General features: G+C 34.0%; 1 protein-coding gene across 2 annotated transcripts; it reads right to left on the reverse strand.

The window, feature by feature from the left end:
* Positions 1–8,066: 8,066 nt before the first annotated feature.
* LOC114741763 (protein GRAVITROPIC IN THE LIGHT 1-like) lies at positions 8,067–12,546 on the reverse strand. Of its 2 annotated transcripts, XM_028930020.1 has the most exons (3): positions 12,329–12,545; positions 11,807–11,910; positions 8,067–9,886 (listed from the first exon to the last, which is right to left on the reverse strand). In XM_028930020.1, exon 3 carries the CDS (start codon positions 9,825–9,827, stop codon positions 8,412–8,414), a length of 1,416 nt encoding a protein of 471 aa, XP_028785853.1. In that variant the 5' UTR covers positions 9,828–9,886; positions 11,807–11,910; positions 12,329–12,545; the 3' UTR covers positions 8,067–8,411. The 2 variants fall into 2 exon arrangements, with proteins under 2 accessions (XP_028785853.1, XP_028785854.1); XM_028930021.1 differs by lacking the exon at positions 11,807–11,910 and having other exon boundaries at positions 12,329–12,546.
* Positions 12,547–14,949: the final 2,403 nt, after the last annotated feature.

The raw sequence follows: 14,949 nt of genomic DNA on the forward strand, positions 1-14,949 counted from the left end.
TAAAATATAATCCAAACATGCTTATCCTTTTCTTAATATTCAAAACTAAACTGATGCATATAATTATAGTACCTTCCACAGAGATAGAGTCACATGGACGTTAATAAGAATCCAATTTAGAACCCTACACTGCACAACCAACTTGTACAAGAAGCCAATAATGCATATTATATACTCAAAAGTAAATCCTACCTTCTGTACATAACACCCGCCTGAGTTTCATATCATAGTGGTCCTCAAGATGAATATCCTTTCAGCTGAAAACTTTATTGGCGTTGTAGTGAGGGAACAGACTTTTAAAAGAGGCGCCCATGTTTAGTAGCTGATAACCTCCGATAAGTGCCTAGCAAAAAAAAAAAAAGTACCAGCAAATGAAGGCAACAACGACGGATCATGTTTAATGAAAGTCTTTTTTTTTATTTGCGTACGTGACTGGACATATATGTGTTAGGATTATAGTTTTGATGATAACAAAGTTAGATTAATTGGGTTAAGTATAATGATCGATCATCTGATCGATCAAACGTTTATCGCTAAGTTTTCAGATAACTGTTCAGGTATAAATCAGTTTTATAGTAGATATTTTGATCGAAGAGCTGTCCGATAAGTTGTTGATCGATAAAATAATCGATTATCGCTAGCATGGAAATTATATAAGGTTACAGCTAATTATCGATCACTTGATCGATAACATCAGATAAACAAACAAGTAACAGATAAAAAGAACCAAATCTGAAGTGCATTTATCGATCATATGATCGATAAATCAGTTATCAATAACGACTTCGATAAGAGGTAACACACTCTACTCGTTCTGCAAATTAATTCTGTTATCATTTATCCATCATATTTTCGATCATTTGTTTATCGATCACATGATCGAACATTATGCTCTAACCCTCTTAATGCAGGTAGTCATCATAACTGCTGAATCGATAACCTTATCGATCAGAAAGTTATCGATCACATGATCGATAATCAATGCTTTATCTACTCATATCTAGTTTTTCTGCAATCTAATTATCGATCATATTATCGATAATTTAACTTATCTGCATAATATCTTTTCACATAACATGATCGATAAAGAGTCTCAGGATTGCTATCTTCGCATCAAATTATGTTAAACCATTTTCCTTTCGATCATCTAATCGATCATTTACTTATCGATAATTTGATCGATCATCCAATTTCCTGAAACTCATGTTTTCACAAAACGTGATCGATAATCAGTTTCTTCACCTTACAGGATTAAATTTTCTTTTTCACTTTATCGATCACTTGATTGAATATTCATTGATCGATTACCTGTTCGATCATTCCAGATAGTCTGTGTTTTTCGCTGAACATATTCTTACTCATTGTTTATCGATAACATTATCCTTCATCTATTTATCGATAATTTGTTCGATCATCTATGATTGAAGTTTCATTTCAAATAACATTTGAATTATCGATAATCTGTTCGATCAACAAGTGTTCGATCACTTGTTCGATCATGGAACGTTTTCCGTCAACTATGATGATTCTTAAATTCAATGATCCAACACTTGATCGATAATATTGTTGAACTGATTTAAAAAGCTTTCACTCTATTTATCGATAACCTGATCGATCAACAAATAATCGATCACCACTTCGATCAAGCATGACCAGGATATCTTTTTGCTCTTTTACAGAGAAATCATTTCGTCCAAAATCGTTGAATGATAAATTTGTTTTTCTTCTTGTTCATAATTAAAGTTTACACCGCAAGACTCTTACTTGTTTAAAGTTTAAAATATGCAGATTACCAAGAAAGAATACAACGGCTCTTCAACGGAATTACGTAGACTACAACCTACAGTGTCAGAAGCTCAGACGCATTAATGGCGGAACCGTTGAAACTGGCGAAACACGCAAACGGAGTCACAACGGCTAGAAGCTCTTCCGTCTAACGGCTACTTAATGATCTCAACTATAAAAGGCGTGAAGAAGCATTAATGAAGAGGATTGAATACCGGAACTACTATTTGTGATTATTAAGTCTAGCATTCAATACTCTGTTTTCATATATATTACTGAGCGTTAGTGTTCATCATTAACTTCACTCTGCAAGAGAGTCGATAACTACTCGTCATTAATTACTATTGAGTGATACTCAAGAGTGTGGACTCTTGAGAGGGTTTATATCCTTACGGGAGTAAGGGGGAGTGATTGAGCGATTCAATTACTGTACCGAGGCATCAAGAGCCCTGTCGATCTTGGAAGATAGTGAAATACTCAGAGGTGTTCTGAGGACTGGACGTAGGTCAAGTGGTTAAGACCGAACCAGTATAAATCTTGTGTCTTCCCTCTGCGGTGAAATCCCTCCTGACTCTGACTCTGTTTTTTCAATACTGTCTCGTTTTAATTTAAAAAATATTTTTGTAACTCACCCAATTCACCCCCCTCTTGGGTGAGATTGATTCTAACAATATGAGAGACTAATATACGTGTGTGTGTGTGTGTCTGTGTGTTTTGACCCTCTAATATGGACCACTGAAGTCTATCTTTACCCTATACAAATCTATTTTAGTTAAAAAATTTCATAAACTAAGAAATGTTACTTAAGTCATTAAATATATTTTAAATTGATAAAAGTTACCTATTTTATTACTCATATTAAAAATGTGATTGGAAAATTATCTCTTCTCTCCATTGAAAATTCTCTCTCCTCCTTTTAGCAGGAGGTGAAAGTAGAAAATTATAATTAACTATCCTGTTAACCTCATGTATTTTGAACTAAAAATTTTTTTATAAGATTTCTTATGCTTTGGAAGAGACAGTATCTCTCACACGTCTCAATGATCACCAAATTAATGTTGTTAGGTTATTCAGCCTAAATAACTCACTTATGTTTGGGTCTCCATATGGTGTGAGAGACATTGCCAGTTGAGCTGCTGTAATGCGTACGTGTTCACACTAGAATTATTGACTTCACACTATGTTCAAGTATGAATAACTAATTTCCTCATAATAACGTAACATAAGGCCCGCTTATTTAATTTTAAATTAACATGCACACACAATAAACAATTTGACTTTTATCCCCAAAAAAAATTATTTGACAAAAGTGCAAAAATATGATTAATACCTCTGATAGCTTTGTGACTCAATTATATTTATTCAAAAATTTGGGATATAGTGTGAAGAGAATAAGAGGCATGTGTGGTTTGAAAGTGCATTGAAATTAAAGAGACCACCATCTTCTCCTCAGCTTCAAGCACAACGCGGTTGATCCATCTGCCATCCTCTCTAGTTGATCTGAAGAGCGAGATCGCTGTAAATGAACTGGAGCTCACTGTGACAACATCACTGGCAGAGTCGTTGAGCTTAGTCTTCCTTGTTCTGCAAAGTTCAGCTTGAACAAATTTATTTGTCATATATGTGAGAAGTTTAGGACCCACCAGCTTGAAAAGGAGGGACCCGAAGAGAATCGAAGCCAAAGATCAAGTTTGGGGATCCCATGGGAAGAAGGGTCAGCTTCGAGAGTTTGGTGAAGCTTCTTTCAGACACACTGTCAAGTGATTATTGTCAAATCCTAACGCCTCCAACTTGAAGAGTTGCCCCAGACTTTCTGGAAGACTACCATTTAAATGATTTGAGAAGACATGGATCGAGGTGAGTCGACGATGACAAATTCCCAAAGTTGAAGGAATAGGACCAAAAAAAAAAAAATTTCACTAACATCAACTCCATGAGAAGACTACCTCTTTCAGTCATGCTCTGTCTGTCACATGGAGAAGGAGAAGGCCTTGTCTGTAAAGAATAATAGCCCAAAGAATAATTATTGTTCGTTGTAATGTTAAGGATCATCACTTGGTAAGGAAAAAAAATATATATACATATATGTATGTATGTATAACATGAATACGTGAGTGATAGCACAAACATACCCTTTGTCATCGTCGAAATTGTCTTCCCAACTCGTTTAAATGGAAATCTTTCAGAAAGTCCGGGGCAACTCTTCAATCTGGATGCATCAGAATTTAATAATAATCACATAACACGACATGTGTCTGAAAGAAACTAGGCCAAACTCTCAAAGTTAACCCTTCTTTCCAGGGGACCCCAAACATGATATTTGACTTCGATCTCTTTGGGTGCCTCCTTTTCAGGCTCAACAAGGGAGACTAAGCTCAATGACTATATCAATGGTGTTAGTCACAGTGAAGTCGAGTTCATTCACCGCAATATAATCTGGCTTATATCAAACCAACTAGCTAGGGAGGATGGCAGCTGGATCAACCATGGTGTGCTTGAAGGTTTAGGACTTGGGAGGAAAAGATGGTATATTTTTCATTACAATGAATGCAATCCATTCTCACTCAAAGAGGTATATGGTTTGATGGGAAGTGATGGATCAGCACCAATGACAGATATTTATATACAGCTTTGGGAAAAATAGTAGTAGTCATGTTTGATTAGCGTACTAAATAAGCTCTTTGCTTCCTCTTTTAATTGTCTCGTCTGGTTGCAATGTCCCTAATGAAATGATACGAAAATACAGGATTCTTCATGATAACCTTCATGGCTAAGATTAGCCAATCCGCCTCAGGTGTTCACAGAACAGAAGAAAAGTGCAGAAACGGAAATGGAAAATGACAAAAGCTGAAATTAGCAGGGAAAGGAATCCATTCAGAAGGAGGTTTCTAATTGAAATTTTCCCCAAGTAGCTGGTGGGTCCCACAACTAACATGTTGTTTTCTTATTGACAACTTCATTTGAGCAATAATGGCATCTTCATTATTGCTTTGGACGGCTGCACGCCGTTGCATGGAATTGGCAAAACTCGATCCATAAATTTGTTTGTACGTAATGAACCATTAATAGCGGCAAAGGGAAGAATGAGAATGCTTTCATAAGGTCTCGTCATCACTTTACTTTACGATATTCCACACTAATAATAATGTGGTCTGAACCAAGGCAAATACCGTCACATCATCACCATTATTATTTGCTTTCGCTTAATGCTTGCATATTATTTCTTCTTTTTGTGTTTCCAACCACATATCAGCAGCTTCATTCCCCCTATTATTATATGCTGCTGGGTTTGCTGAATCCTGATGTTCGATGAGGCAGTTAATGACTTGAATGGGATCTCCGGGCTATTTTAAAGAGGTTTCATATGGTCAATGAATTTATAAGCCAACAGAATGAAAACTCTTCATTAGTGGGAAGTTTCAAGTTTGATTCCATCTGTAATCTCAATCTTAGGACGCGGAACGGTTTAGGTGCTCATCACACCCCGAATTCATTAGACATTGAGGATTCAGATTTAAATTTTTTAATTAATTATTTCAACTGGAAAATCATTTTTTGAAAAAATCATAATTGAGAGAGTATTTTTACTTTTAGATTCTATAATCAGTAAAATAAATGTCTTTAAAAAAAATTATGTATCTAGATAGTTTAAATCTGATGAAAATCCAAACTCATTCCATCAAGACGTTAGAATATATGGGAAGAATTTCAATAAACTGTCTTAATAGCTACTCCTCCGGTCCTAAATATAAAACATATTTTGTAGTGCAATTTGTATTGCAAAATGGGTCTTATATTTAGGACCAGAAGGAGTATTTTATATCAATTAACCCTCAAAACATTCAAAAATTTCAATCAACCCTCTTGGAGCAAAATAAAATTAAAATTTAAAGGTGAAACTAAAATAATACTCATCCTCACTTTTTTTTTTTTGACCAGCAATACTCATCCTCGCTTATCCCATTACCATCTAATGGGCCTTACATGTGACAGCTTTTTCTCGAAAGCCTCCTCACTTATTATATTAATATTACTATACTTATGGGCTTACTTGGGCTCTTTTCTTCGCCCTCTTTATTGAGGTTTGGGTCTTTTTCCTTCCCCAACCTTATGTAGGCTTGGATCACGTTCATTTTTTTTCCAGGTACTTCTGATTGGATTTGAACTTGCCGGGACTCCCTCTCTCTCACTACTTTTCTCACTCCTCTTGCCTTTGCCCAAAAACAAATTCTGTGTAGCAATCTTTTACTTCCCTCCATTTTATTATAACTATCAAAAAAAAAAAATTCATTCCATAATAAGTGTCATTTTCACATTTTAAAAAGGTATCAAATGATATATTTCTTATTTCTTCTTGTTAATACACTCATTATTAGTAAAATTTATAAGGCAATGTGAACATATTTCATTTGACCTAAAAATAAAAATACAACTTTGTTAGTTTTATCTTAAAATTAATAGCTTTTTAAGTTTAAATCTACTTAGCATATGTTTCCTAAAAGAATAACACTCTGAAGAAAATAATTAAGAATAAAACTGTATATTTATAATATAATAAAATTACCAAGATGCCTTAATATATTAAGGACATAGACAAATACTAGAGACATTTTAAGAAAGTAATAGATTGATTTTACAAAAGTTTAAATTATTTAATGATTTCTTAATCTATATTAAAAAATTACCACTCCGGTCTTTAATATAGGATATAATTTGAGAGTTGATATTGATTCTATAAATAAGACCTATTTTACATGTTTATTAATTTTTTAAAATTAATCTTATCAATATTCTCCCAGCGATAATCAAATAGGAGAGAAAAGAATTAACAAAGATGATTATGATGTTTTAAAAAAAACATATCATATTAACTAATTTAACAAGTGTCATCAATCTACTTAAATTGGTTAATTAAGTTTTAAATTAAGAACCCGATAAGTACTACCATTATCGTAACACTTGCAATGAAATAGATGGAAACGTATGGAGCATGTGTGACAGTCAAATTTAGAGGCTTCCAAGTTCCAAAGCTCCACTCATTCATAACATTAATATAATAGAGAACCTTCCCTTCGCCAACATGCCTCTTTATAGATAACAAAAGAGAAACAACATTAAAAAGAGCATTATAATTATAAAACTGCCACCTTCATATCATTTTCTACATAGTAGTATTATTATATGATGATGCCATGCCTGGTAAAAGATGCGTCCCAGCTAGACACCCCCTCTCTCTGTCACTTCCCTCTATTTTCAACACGACTGGGGGCGTGGGCCCACTCTCTCTGATCATAAAATAAAGAAAAGAGCTACATATGCAACGGTCCACGCGCTTTTCTTCTTTTCAAAATGCCAACATGCTAACGGACAAAGATGCCCCATTCAAATTACCCAATCCCCTGTCCCCACCCTGCAACACAATAATGTCTTATGATCCAACTCCACCCATTCAATGGAGACTTGCTGATACGTCCATAGGTTTGACTCTCTCTCTCTCTCTATCATGAAGCTTATAATTATATTCCTTCAATCCTAAATATAATATCCAATTATATTACAAAATAAGTTTTACATTTAAAACTAAAAAAAATACCAGTCTATCAAATTTAAATTTTAATAAATATGTTTTGTTAAATTATAATGCTGCCTCAACCGGTCCTTATATAAAATTGAAGATAACCTGGTTTAGGACATCATCGGGTACTAAACTAAATGTGAGCATACATGAAGAATTAGCTCATCCCGTTTAGTTCCCAATTTTTAAATACCTCACTCCATGCACTCCCTCATGTCCTTTCCCCCACTTCTCAAGCCTATGGAATTTTCTAAAGTAAGGATACAACATTTTTGTTCTGCTCAAGAGTGCTTTTAAAATACTCTTCCGGTCCTTCATATAAAACCCAATTGTTAAATTAATTTTAGTCTTAAATATAAGACATATTTCTTATATTTATCAGTTTTCTCTAAATTATCCCTATAGATACCCCCTCAACCATAATCAAGTGAAAGAGGAAGAAAGGATATTAAGAAAGATAATTATAGTATTTTAAGAAAAACGTGTCACATTTCTTATAATTAACTAACGTACCTAACTTTTTTAATTTAATCAAATTAGTTAAATGGATCTTATATTAAAGACCGAAAGAGTATAATCCAAACGTCCTCTATAGCTTCACAATTGTTAGGTTCACCATTTTTTATCCATATGCATGAGAAATACTTGGCTGTACCAATAATTCAGCTTTCTTTTAATATTTTGAAAGTAAATTGATGCATAATAATAATACCCCCCAGGAATATAGAGACAATAAGAGTCACATGGACGTTAATAAGGATCCGGTTTGGAGTCCTACACTGCACAACCAGCTTATACAAGAAGCCAATAAAAACTCATCAAAATCGGAGTAACAGTAAATCAATCCTACCTTCTATAACACCTACCTGAGTTTTCATTGGCCTGAGTATTCCTTCGTGCTTTAACCATGCGACCCCGCTTTGACATACTTGTCCCTTCTTTTTCTTTACTTGTCCCTTCATAATTAAACCTAATTTACAATTCTTCTACCTAATAATAATATGGAGCCACTTGCAGAGACCAATGGCTTCTCGTGTCTCTCCAGCGGCCATTACCTTTGCTTCATGGAATTGTGCTTCTTTTTCACCTTGGGTTGGGACTGTGAGAGGTAGACTTGGCACTGTATAATAGTTTTACCAATCTTGAAACCTGGTACCACCGTGAATGCCACTTGTGGGTATGATTCCACGGTCTGGTCTGACTCTGGAGAGACGAATATCTCGTCGTTTATGCTTTCCATGTACACATCAGAGTATCTGCATCCCTTCCTTAATTGAAAGATTGAAGCTTGCGGCTCAAAAGAGAAGGCCAAGCAATGCAAGAGCCAAACCTTCTTCGCCATCTCAGCAAAAGATGAAAAGAAGCCAGTGTTGGGAAATTCTCCTGCATTCAAAAGGTTTCTCTGGTTCAGATCACCGAAGATCGATGATTCCATCTTTGGATGAATAAGTCGCAGGTACTTGATCCGGCAGAACTTTGCAAATGGAGACCTTGGCTTCTCAGCTAGATATTCTTTTGCTCTGATGGATTTCAGTTCATTGAATCTCAGGAAGAACACCTGTCGTAGGCTGTTTCTTTCCGGCAATGACTCATTTGGAAGGGAGAAATTAGGAAACTGAAAAGAGTCAAACATTTCCCTGCAAACAAATGACTCAATTGCATAACACTTGTGGTCCTCTTTCAAGTACACTACATTCTTTTCAATAGCACCCACAGCAGCATCAATATCCCAACCAGCAGATCTCATCTCATCCACAATTAACCGAACAAAGTTTCGAATGGACCTGACTGTCTGGCGAAGGACTGTAATAAAATGGCTAGAATTTAGTCCTGATATATGAAGATTATCAAGCACAGATAATGACCCGCTTTGATTCAATCTCTTCTCCATTGACCTGTTCTGCTCAATAGCTTCCTGCAACTTCTCCTTAAGAAACACAATCTCAGATTCCTTGAGCCGAACCTGAGACTCTGACTTCTTTCCCATAATGTCATAAGTCTTTATAACACTATGAAGCTCCTTCAATTCAGCCTCCAGCATTGCTGCCTCTGGTGAAGGATCAAATTGCTTTTTCAAGTAACACTGCTTTATCTCAGACAAGTTCTTTAACTCAGAGACTAGCAATTGATCCGCAGCTTGAACACCTTCAGGCTCATATGGCGACTGAGCATACTGAAGTTGAGCATATGCAGCTTTAACAGATGAAATGCTAGCAAACAGTTTTGCAAGCAGAGCTTCCATCGCTGCTCTTTCATGAAATTCTTCATCTTCCTCATCAAAAGACTGAGACCAGTTCAAAACCTTATCAATACCTCCTTCATCTTTAAGATCTCTATCTGCTTTAACACTCTTCAGTCCATCAGCCGGAGCAATTCCAGTCAGGGTTCGAAGATGAAGAACCTTGGCAATAGTTCGAGCTAGTTTCTTCTTGCTTGGCGTCACAGCCAATGGCTGGACCGACTCCATCAGCAGAAAATTACCCAAGTATGCAAAGTGGTGTAGTATTTGTGAAATGGGTTTTGTGCCTGTGTTTGAAAAGAGTGACAAGAGAACAATAAAGTTAGAAGATGATGGTGATCTCCATAATGAACGTGCCCCAGAAAAGGAAAAAGCAACATGCTTTAACACTTAGATCGAGGCCCCTGATGAAGGATTGGAATTTCATTTTGTTCTTCATCTATTAAAGTTTTGAGTGTGTCTGCTTTCCGCAGGGTATAAAGTTGTCACGGCGGATTTAGTAGACAAGGAAGCGAAAATAACATATAAAATGCATCAAAAGTTCAAAGTTCAATGTTCATTTCAGGAATATTAATCATCTTTCCAAAAATGACTAGTTTTAGGAAGAAAATTTAAATCAGAAACAAGAACTCAACATCAAGCAAGGTATAGAAAAGAAGATTCAGTGAGTGAATCAAGCCAGCAAGTAGCAACTGTGATAAAAATGAGATCTTCAAAAAAGGAATAGCTCAATACAGTGTAAACACAGTATCAAGCACAATTACTTTTTCCTGATTTAACATGTTGGTCAGCTCTTGTTGAGCATGCTAAAGTTTCGCTACCCAGAGCATAATCAGAACCTTTTTCCTAATATAATTTAATTGAACGGGAAATTAGTTGTTTTTTCTTTGGTATGAGTCATTATGAAAGTAATCATGACTAAAGATAATCATTATCAATACTAATCCTATTTATCTCTGTCCCATGTGTTACCGAGAAGGCAAGGTCTACCGCCAGATCTACAACTTCAGAAATGGTGAAAACAGAGGAGAAATACTGGAAGGTTAAAAATACAATTAGCGTGTTATTTACAATTATTATAAGTACATATTACGATAATAAATCTGATTTTTAACAAAGAAAAAAGTCTTATTGTTATGATTCATAACTCTTAGGATTCCCTGAGGTCCTGATTCAAGATCTAGAAAGATCTGGCTTTAGCAGCCTGAGCCCACGTTGGGACCCACCAAAGTGAATACCTGACATGAAGCTTTTAACTTCACTACCAGACAATGTGAAAAATGAGCATCGTCATAAAATATTTACCTCTCACTAACAGATAATTCCTTCATAACATTTCATGTTTGATTATGCTACATAATGCCTAAATGTTTCATAGGTTCTAGCACTAGAGATGTGAGTAGTTAGTAAGAAGTTGCTTTATCCTTTTGAAATTACAGTAAGGATATCTTCTTGCTTTACTTATCTTACGACTGTGTGAGTGTATAAAATAAAATAACATATCATGTTTGTACTAGAAAGAAAATATTGTCTTGTTAGCATAATTATGTTTTTCACGTGACGACTGACGAGGATCACCAAGTCATAAAGCACTTAGGCCGTGTGCAACAGTATATAAACAGTACGAACATCATCTTTTCACTCAACTTGATATTTTGCTCTCAAATTAACATAAACAACTGTCATGACACATCAAATGAGTTTTCATTAATTACTGTCATTTCAAAACCAACAAGGACAAACATCCAAATGACTATGATTAAGAGTCAAGACAATAATGTAAGACCTTAAAAAAGTACATTAATGGGCACTGAAGCCTCAGAAACATGAACCAAGTTCAGCTTAAAACCAGACTAGTAAAAGAAGTAGATAACGGGCCTGTTTGAGAGGTCTTGAGAAATTCCTTATAAACATGTTATCTTACGTCTAAATTACCACTAAAAAGCTATTTATAAACTGTTCCTATCTTGTATTCCGTAAATTACTACTAAAAAAGCTACTTATAAACTGTTTCAAACGGAACAACATAGTAACTGACCAATTTTATACTAGAAAGATGCTAAATGCTCTGTGTTCGTACTGGAAGAGAGCTATTCCATCTAGAACGCCAGAGATATATAAAAAAATGACAGGAAAATGAATGATTAACTGGAGAATATTAGAGGCGCAAGCCATTGATTTAAAAATATCAAAGAAAATTGCTGTACCTTGAGAGATATGCCAAGAAATCGAGCAATTAATCTTTCAAGTTCATATCATTGTAAACGTAAATCTCAAGGAAACAGAGTAAAAACTGCGACCTTTAAAAGCCCTGCAACCGAACACACCATAGTAAGAAAAACACCCAAGAACAAGCCCCAGAAAACAGAAAAAGATCTCCCCTTTCCCCCAAACGGTAAGAAACAACAAAACAAGACTGAAAAGCCAAAGCAATGAGTACCCCAACCAGCTCACGGAAACCAACAAGAACCCCCCAAAAAATACCTTCAAGCATTAGAAAGAAATCGACGAAAAGCTATACAAAAAGCGAAACGCGTTCGAAAACTTGTCTTTAGGAAGATATCAAAAACTCAGACACGGACTTCTTGTCTTCAAACTGGAATCAAACACAAAAGCTTCCGATTTCAATCCTCTAAAAAAATGGGGATGCTAAAACGAGGAAAGAAGCGAGTAATGAGAGGCAAAATGATGACAGAAACGAATGGAAGTGGAAATGAGGCTTAGCTAACCTCACGATGAAGCTTCTTTCTTTGTGAATCCTGATGCTTCAATTGCTTCAGTGCTTGCACAGGCCTGTGCTCTGCTTTCTTCTCCTTTTTCTTCTTTTCTTTGCCGTTCTGATGCACAAGGCCCCGACTGATTACTAAAGGTACCACAGGTCTATAGTACCCCTTGAGAGAGACAGAGGGACACAGCTGTGAGAGAGAAGGGGGGAGGGAGCTGGAGGACGGAAGCAGAGCAGAGAGAGAAAAACACAGGAAGGGACCGGAGGAGAGAGAAAACAATTGAGAAGACGAAAATGGGCAAAGCGTTGGGAATTGGGGAGATCACATAGACAATTGGTCTAGTCGCTTTCCAGGACCAATTGATGCCATTTCTCGCTAGCCTTCTTTCACCATATTACAAAGCAACAGACATTAGGCACTCAATATCCATTAATGTTGGTGGAAAGTGGAAAGAATTTGACTACGAGATTAAAAAAAAAGTAGTTCTTATTTTATATTCCCTCCGTTTTTTATTATAAGAGACGAATAACCGAATTACATTGATAAAAAAAACAGTTAAAATTAGTTAAGAATAATCAATATGTAAAAAGTATAATTTTTTTTTCAAAAATACCCTCATTAATAAGGAGAGAGAACATGAGAGAGAACAATGGTAATTTATTAAAAGAAAGAGAAGTAGGAAGGAGAGAGAGTGTGAGTTGGAGACAATAATATGGGTAAAATAGAAAATCAATACAAAAAAGTAGAAACAACTTTTAAGTGTCTCTTATATATAGGAACATGCCATAAGCATCAAATGTCTCTTATAATAAGGAACGGAGGGAGTAATAGTGTTGATTCTTAATATAAAAACTAAATAATTGATTTAAAGATATTAAAAAATTAATTAAAATAGTTAATTGTAACAAATATAAGTTAACTTTTCTAATCTATCATTTTCTAGTTATGTGTATTAAATCAATAAAGATATTTTAAAAAAATTATAAAATGAATTTAGAAGACAAAGTGTATTAAGATTAAATATTGACTAAATTCAACTCTTACAAAGGCCTTATGTTATTCACACGATGGGCCTCTAGATACTTCTCACAGAAAAATCGTTACTTCTTCTTATGCATATTCATCAACGATTAAACGTTTTGTGGTTTGATTAAATATAGTTAAATAACTTTGAAAATTACTAGTATTCTTTCAGTTCTTAATATAAGACTCAATTGTTAAGTTAGTTTTAGTCCTAAATATAAGACTCATTTCTCATATTTATTAATTTTCTCTGAATTACCCTTATAGATACTCCATCAACCATAATCAAGTAGAAGAGGAAGAAGGGGTATTAAGAAAGATGATTATGGTATTTTAGGAAAAACATGTCATATTTTTATAATTAACTAACTTACTTAACTTTTTAATCTAATTAAATTAGTTAAATGGATTTTATATTAAGAATCGGAAGAATATTTTTTTTACCCTCAACACTATAGGTATTTCAGTTCATATATATATATATATATATATATATATTATAGCATTTGGAATTTTGTATCATTAATCCCACTTGAGCACACTTTTCAGGAATTTTGTATGGCTTGTGCCGTGCATGTTTGTGCGCCTATGGGTTTTGTTTTTCCGACCGTAATTTGTGCCTTCAATCTTGTCTGGTCATAAGGATAATAATGGATTTAAAATATAATATTTTAATTTCTTTTGTTGTATTTTGTTTCGTTTGAAACCTATTTATTTGGAAAAAAAAATTTACTACTATGCTATAAATCATTTATTATTTTAAGATAGTTTTTGGTTTGAAAAAATCCCTTCAAAAGATGCTTAAATAATCCACATTTTTATTTGGGTTATTAAATTTATCAAATTCCCATTTAGATTATATGACTTAAAGAGTAATTTTAAAATTTTATGAAATGTCTCTAATGCTCTTTTCATTAGAAGTCAAATGAGAATTTTAAATTAACATATTCTATTTCATAATTAATAAATTTCAGTTCTAAATTAACAACTTTAAGTCTCCATAACATAGTTGCAGTAAGCTTTTGAATAAAATTTGATCGTTCAAAAATTTGATCACAATACAATTTTATTTAATTACACAATTCACAAGTTTCAATTCTAAACTAATAATTTTATGTCTCAAAAATACATTTGCAATGAGTTTTTGAATAAAATATGATCACAATACAATTTTAAAAATTAACATGTTTCATTTCAAAGTCACCGTATTTCAATTATAAACTCATAACTTTTTGTTTCTATAGCACACAATAAATCTCTAAATAAAATTTTATTACAATACAAACTTAAAAATTAACATGTTCTATTTTGTAGTTAATATATTTTAATTCTAAATTAACAATTTTTTATCTCTATAACGCACTTGTAGTATTAAGGGGGTAATATTTAATATAAAATTAACTCAATATTGTCTCCTTAATCGATTTTCTGACTTTCTAGTGCAGACACCAAGTTTTTTTTAATAAGAGCGTTCATGCAATACGGGAATAATAGAAAATTATCATCTCTCTAAGTTTCTAATAAAAGGAGTATTATAATCACTTTATAAAATTTTAAAGTCCCTCTTTAGGTTGTGTGATTTAATTAAGGTTTTGACAAAT

Source organism: Neltuma alba, unplaced genomic scaffold, assembly GCF_004799145.2.
Source record: "Neltuma alba isolate B1F8T4 unplaced genomic scaffold, ASM479914v2 tig00003524_pilon, whole genome shotgun sequence".
Taxonomy (NCBI): domain Eukaryota; kingdom Viridiplantae; phylum Streptophyta; class Magnoliopsida; order Fabales; family Fabaceae; genus Neltuma; species Neltuma alba.

What these genes read in the sequence shown, in the direction of transcription:
- LOC114741763 (XM_028930021.1), bottom strand. Translation starts at nt 9,827, where the DNA reads ATGGAGTCGGTCCAGCCATTGGCTGTGACGCCAAGCAAGAAGAAACTA.